The sequence below is a fragment of the Lactuca serriola genome, chromosome 8 (genome assembly GCF_051521515.1).
Source record: "Lactuca serriola cultivar US96UC23 chromosome 8, Lser_US96UC23_V15, whole genome shotgun sequence".
NCBI lineage: Eukaryota > Viridiplantae > Streptophyta > Magnoliopsida > Asterales > Asteraceae > Lactuca > Lactuca serriola.
This window is the reverse complement of record NC_136415.1, coordinates 87095858-87103297: the sequence shown is the minus strand read 5'-3', so window position 1 is coordinate 87103297 and position 7440 is coordinate 87095858. Positions and strand designations below refer to the sequence as shown.

Genomic DNA, 7440 nt, shown 5'->3' with positions numbered 1-7440 from the left:
TTTAATAATAAAAAAATAGCAATAAAGTACATTCAGCACATATGTGATCAAACTAATGCATAATACCATGGCTGTAGCTACCAATATATCCAAGAAAAACCAAACTCCAAACAAGTTTCAACAACACAATTTTAAGGAAGACAACATTTCTTCAAGAAATGAGAACGCCTTGTAGTTCTATATAAAAAGGAGCAAAGACATGTATATCAGGTTTATCCCTCTAAGAGAGAAGAACCATAACCCATGTATTTGCCATAAACACATATTTCATCTCAAGGGAACATAAAAAAAGATCAAATGTCTAGAATAAAAAGATAATTAGGTTTTTAGGCTATTACTTAATTATCTTGCTCGTCTTCTTCATCATCATCAATCCAATCTCCATAAATACCGTTGATCTTCTTATTTGATAATCTCAACTTTGCAAACCCCCTTCCTTCACCTTGTTTTAAAGGAACAGCCGTGGCCGAATTACTAGGCGGCAGTTCAGTCACCGGTAAGCGGAGCGAACCGGTGGCAGTGGAACCATGAACCTGCATGGGCGCAACTGGTTTATTTAATTCTGAAAAAGAAAAACAATAAAAGAAAAACACATAAGTAACGATAAATATACTTGAATACAGAACAAGAATATAAGATGGTAAACCACATAACAAGAATCTAAGATAGTTAGCAACAAAAGTTAAAAAGATTAGTGAAAAAGGAAAAATAATCTATAATAGTTAACCGAATAGTGTTTCATTATTTGCAATAAAACATCATATTATATACATGGGCAAAAACACTAAAACTTATCTACTTTAACAAATAAAAATCATTTTGCCATGTGACACTCTCATTGATTTCCCTACTTGTCATTTTGTAGTTATTTTCAATTAGATTTTTTCCACATGACATTTTGTGGTTGTTTTTATTTTTATTAAATTTCATATAATAATTGATTAAATGTATTAATTGCAATAAATGTAATAATAAATGCATATCAATTTCATTAATTGACTTTCCTTTTAATTTCAAAATTTCTAAATTAAAATCTCATTAGTTTCCTTTGTTTATTTATCTAAATTATATGTTTAAATTAAAAAGAGAAAAAAACTTTAATTTTAATAATTCAATATTTTTTTTTATTTTTTTTTATCAATTTAAACTTATTAAATGTTTAGAATTTCATATTCAATTTTTTTTAATGAACCTATGTAATACATGAGTCTTACACCTACTATATATATAAATCAACTAAAAACAGATGAAAAATAGATGTATACCTTTAATCCCATGAGCAAAGTGACATTTATCTCCAAGTGCACACATCCTCGTTGTTTCCCATTTGCTACAAATTCGATTTTTCAAAAACTTAGCATTATGATCACTGCTAGCAGTACTAACTTTGATAATATGACTGCCATTGGGTTGACCACATTCAACCATAGTCTGAATCTTGATCACAGAATCCGCAGTTGTTCTTTCTGTAATTTGATCCTTGAATTTTACGGGACTTTCATGGAGAAAATTACATTTTTCTCCATAAGAGCATTCACCCGTTTTAGCAAACTTGTGACATATCTTCATCTCGTATATGATTCTTTGCTCATCATTCAAATCTCGTCCTCCTTTATCCTTCACTAGTTCTAGCCAATTTGGTGGGGGTTCACGTAAATCTGTAGGGCCATGAGCAAAAGTACAATTGTCACCATTTCCACAGTTTCCTTCTAGAAACTTGTGACAAATCCGGGTCTTGTAGAATATGTTGGTGGTTCCTTGATTCATAGGGTGTTGACTCATTGTCAATGATTTGGTCAAAACTGCATAAACAAGACAACGTGCATCGATAATAAGATAATATTTTAGACTAACGCTGCTATGTTTGGCGTATTAGTTGAAAAACTAGTTTTTCTTTATATGCAAGGTGGTGGTTGACAAAGTAATAACATTTTGTAAAATCTAGTTTACAGGATGATTGATGTAAAGTGACGTACATAAGGCTACAATTGAAAACTTGTAGAAATAACATATAAATATATTTTTGGAAAACTTGTGTGAAACAATAAGCTTATTAATAGTCTCTCTCTCTCTCTCTCTCTCTCTCTCTATATATATATATATATATATATATATATATATATATATATATATATATATATATATCAAATCGTTTTTAAAATATTTAGCTTGTAAACTACTTTAATGGTTGAACCAATTAATACATTGCGATAAACTCAACAAGTGAGGTAATTTATATGCATCAAAACACAACCTAAAACTATTTCTTATTACAAGAATTTTAGTTAAAAGCAGTACAATACAGTGTTACGTGAACAATCAATCATGGTAACATTATGAAAAAAAACATATAAAACTTTTTAAAATTCCATTGTTTTTTTAATGTTTATATATATATATATATATATATATATATATATATATATATATATATATATATATTTATATATATATATATATATATATATATATATATATATATATATATATATATATATATATATATTAAATCTGGAAATTAAAGCCATAAAAAAAATTTCTAAACGAAATTAAGAGCCAACCTATATGAATGATGATTCTCAAAGCATCAACAAAGATTTGTTTATTGAAAGTTTACAAAATTCAAGATTTAATATTTCTTAAAAAGCTTCAGATTAACGGTATAGAAGTGTGGGCTTAAAACGAAAAGGCATTAAAAACTTGATAACTAGTAATGGTGGTGATAATCAAAGATCGATCCTTTATACATTTATTAATAATTGTTTCAAAATTCAAGATTAAAATTTGTTGGGACAAAAGCTTGATCACTAGATATAACAAATTTTCGGCTAAAAAATAAAAAAAACCAATTTATATATTTAGATCTAATATACGCATTAGATTTCTAAAAAAAATTAAAATCTAACCTGGCAAAATTGTTGAAGGTCAAAGAACTTTCTTGGCAACTCAAAAGCAATCAGATGTAAAAAAAAAATGCCCCAAGATATAAATAAGAAAACCCTAGATGACTAAAAGGTGGATTACAAAATTTTGATTTGATATACACATTAATTACATATTTACATAATAGAAATACAATTAATGAAAATATCTGTAATTGATTACTTTCCATATATACATTAATGTTTTTTCAAGAGATGAGGTTTCATTTGTATGATACTATGATTAGTTTTTATCTTTGATTATTATCAAATTAGCATCTTCATCTTCATCTGGCTCAATCAGTAATCAATGGCCCTATACACATCAATCTATTTTACCTAGTACCTTCCAAAACATCCTTAAAATAACCAAAATTTAACACAGATGAATGCCATTTCTTGACAAAATCCTCAACTAAAGGTCTACCTTTTCATGTAGGTAGCACCTTGAATACAAGGGAAGATGGTTATTAGACATGGGTTTGTCCTGAAACGAGGGAAAAAGTGTTTAACTGAAATTAGGGATTTTAAACAGTAGACATGTGATGTTGATCAACGGAGGTGGAGGTGCCATGGAGTGACACGTGGAGATTTCACCCATGTTGAACTTGAAAGAAGATGAAGAAGAGGAAACTAAACAGTTGGATTGAAAGAAATATGTGAACCATGCATCTTTCTAACTAATTCTATATGTTATTTCTTCTTTAGGTCAAATACCTTGTTACCGAAAGATTACCATTCTTTTTTTTATAGATTTTGGTAGTGTCGTGTATTCAAAATAATTTTTTTAATAAAATGTAGGCATGCACCTATTTACATCTTTTATGCAACAGGAGACACATATTTTTGTGGATAATGTATTGGGGAAAAGATTTACCAATTGTATATCACATTAATCTGAAAAAAGTATATCCTCTAATCAAACCAAATATCTAAAAAATTGTAAACTAATCATTCTCAGTAGAGAGAACTGGAAGCAAGACAAATAAAAGATAAAATTTTAAAGCTTTTATGCAAAAACAACCGCCGACTTTACCAAAAACGACATAACATGCATTAAAAGGTCTAGCCATCGGCTGCGATATTCGAGGAAACAAACGACACATAGAAGGCGACAGTCCTAAATCGAAACCAAAGACCAAGAAAGTCTTTTTTTACTATAGATTTGGAGGACTTGATGATGATGTGTCATTAGCCTACCCAAGACTTGTGTCGAGGCTCGGCACATAATGCTAGCGCCATTAAGTATGTACAAAGCATTAACCGAGCATGAAACATACGTACCCAAGAGCCAAATATGTTTACCACCATGAACCACAATATTAATTAAACCTAAACCAACATGCATCTATACACTACTGAGCTTGCGATATCGTACCATTGACATACGTAAAGGTAATATTTTTTTTAATTTTTCTTATACATGTGTGTCATTTGATTCATATCCAACACATCATACATCTATAGTGGCCGTCGTTAATAAATCCATGAAATTTGTTCACTTGTTCACTCAATGGCCAAATAGGTAACAATCAGTGACTTCCACACATTACTTTATTACCATTTTCTTATGTGCATACAAAATTGAGAGTCAGTGTATTCATGGGGATAACTTGAAGTTATGGCTATGTATCCTCTTTGTAATTCATACTAGGTTCTTATATTCCAAAATCTAACTCGAAACTCGTCCAATCTTTTTCATAGATTGAAGAAGAATATTGAATGACTAAATCCAAACGTAATCCTCTTACTTTTAGTTTTCCATTTATTTCCATTTATATACATGATAAAACTAATAAGTAATTTAATAGTTAAATACATGCCCCCAAGGGACATAGAGATGTTGGTTTTGAGGTGTCATTTAATTTCAAGGTTTTGGTGAGTGACAAACACAATTCGAGTTCATTAATGACAATAAGGTGTTCCGATCAAGGTGGCATTTTAGGGTTTCTAGAAAATAATACACTTGATCGATGTTAGGTATATGATCAACACATGTGATATAAGATGAAAAGAAAAAAAATGAAGAACACATAATAATTGCAGAATTTATACAATGAGGATAAGAATGTTATCACCTTAACCTTAATAGAAAGATTTATATTTATTTTGTAATGAGGTTTACAAGTTACATGAGATCTGTATATAGAGTGGTCGGCATTTCTTTATCGTTACAGTGCCAATCATATCCCTTTAGAAATCATCATACTCTAAAACTAAAAATTCTCACTTGGAGGCTTATCACCAAACCAACTATCTTCCAAAGCATGTATCTCTTGCAAACCTAAAATTATGTAACCTTCTCTTACTAGTCTAACACCTTCTCATCAATTATTTAGAAGGCTTGTTGAAGCTATACATATCATTAATTTTTATTTGTTACCATCTTAGTAAACAAGTTATTACATTTTTTATATTAAGGATCTTCATTAATGACAATGTATCATCATTGATGAGCTCTTTGGTGAATATCTCATCTATATATGTTTCACCCTACACATATTATTTGCAAGATGAAATGAATTTTGATTGTCATAATAAAGGATATAATCTTCTTGATTCATGCTCAACTCTTATTGAAAGTCCTTCAACCAAATAATCTCTTTACTTGCTTCATTAATGATTATGAAATATGCTTCTATTATTGAAGAAACCAACACTCTTGTAAAGTGTAGACATCCAACTAACCGATGTGCTCTTGACTATAAGAACATACCCTATAGTGTTCAAACATGAGTTTACGCAACTGCCCATATTTTCATACGAAAATCTTTTCAAACATAATCCCTCACCATATAAAACATAGGGCAACATTGTTAAGACCTGAATTTTTCCATCTAAATATTCTATGACATTATCAGATTTTTCAAAAAGTGTGGAATTCTAAACTACAAAAGCATTTTGCATCCCATGATATAATCGGGTTTACAATGAATCATAATCACAATTTAAGGCAACAAGGAAATACCAAAATAAAAATCTACATCTAATCTATAACACCCGTTTTCTTTGCATCCCATGTGTCATGACGTGGTGGATGGAGCACCAAGACATGACATTCTATATTCATGAACATGTATTCGGGATGGCTCCTACAACGTGGCTGTAGCTACAGCCCAAGCCCATTACTTTTGTGTTTTCTTCCATATGTAAGACCCTAAACTCAATGTTTAAGGCATCCTCTTCAGCCACCAACCTTTTCAACGAAACCCTAGCCTCCATTCTTAAGTTCTTGAGCTTTTGGTGGTGTTTTTGGTGTCTTGAAGGAGAAAGATGCATCCTTGGTGCATAGATCTAGCTTGCAAGTCTCATAATCATATTTTAGAACTTACTATGGACCTTTGTGAGTGTTCAAGGTCTAAGATTTATGTTGTATGCTTCTAGATATAGGCTTTTTATGTATTTTTTCCATGTTTGGGAGAGTTTGAGTGGTTGGATTCCATAAAGTTGGCAACTTTATGGATCCTTAAGGTCCCTTGGAGGCTTAATGTTCCAGATTTAAGATTTGGTTGGGTTTTGGCTCAAGCATGAGATTCTTTACCTCATTTTCGACCATTGTTATGACTTCGCTTGGGGATAGACATGCATGACTATAAAGCAACGATTTTTATGACTCATTAGGTGTAAGAAATCCTAATGGAGGAGATGAGTGTGTGGCTGAATGGATTAAGGGCTTAATCCATTAAGCTATCTGTAACACCCAGTTTCTAGAATGGATCAGTTTAAAGTATCAAGGAGTCAAAAGAATGGTTTTTGGCTAAAACTATGTGTCACAACGTGACCATAGGTAGGTCACGATGTGACAAGTTAAAAATGAAATACATGTTCTGGAGGGCTTGTCACGACGTGACAAGAGGATGGTCATGCTGTGAGAGTGGTAGCAGCCCAAGCCCACAAATTTTAGGGTTCTCTCCATATTTAAGGACCTTATCTCATGACCTAGAGTATCTTCTTCAATCTCCATTCATTTCAAACGAAATCCTAGCCCATCTATGTGTCACACCCCCAAACTGAAACGGCGGAAACGTTTGGGGGTGAAGGACGTCATGTATAGTATCACAACAATTGCATAATAGAAATCAAAACATCACAACTATTACATTCACAAAATATAGTAATTACATCTATTCATAACATAGTTGTATAACATCAAAAGTTATAACAAAAGTATAAAAGACGCGACCCTACAAAGTTCCGTCTTCTCAAAATCCTGCGAGTGTACCTGTCTTATTGGTTCCCTGAGAATACAAGTGATTTTGAAAGTGTATCAACATTTAAGTTGGTGACTTCATAAGTATGTTTTTGTGATGGAAAACTCATCTTTATATTTAGAAACTGCTAGTATGTTTCTCCAGAAAATCCAATATTTTCTATAGTGAATGTAATGTAGTCATGTGTGCTCTTTGAATAATGTATGCTGTATTGGCGCACTTATTACTAGAAAATAGTGTCTTGTATCAGTAATTGTCTGAAAACCCTTGTATGTATGTATGTTACTGTCAGTTGTAGTGTAGAGTAG

The 7440-nt window shown here is 31.3% G+C and overlaps 1 protein-coding gene across 1 annotated transcript; it reads right to left on the bottom strand.

Moving 5' to 3' along the window:
• Positions 1-338: 338 nt before the first annotated feature.
• Positions 339-1782, bottom strand: LOC145067131 (zinc finger CCCH domain-containing protein 39-like). The gene is made up of 2 exons (XM_079014336.1): positions 1266-1782; positions 339-562 (listed from the first exon to the last, which is right to left on the bottom strand). Exons 1-2 carry the CDS (start codon positions 1780-1782, stop codon positions 339-341), a joined length of 741 nt encoding a protein of 246 aa, XP_078870462.1.
• Between the last annotated feature and the right edge of the window lie 5658 nt (positions 1783-7440).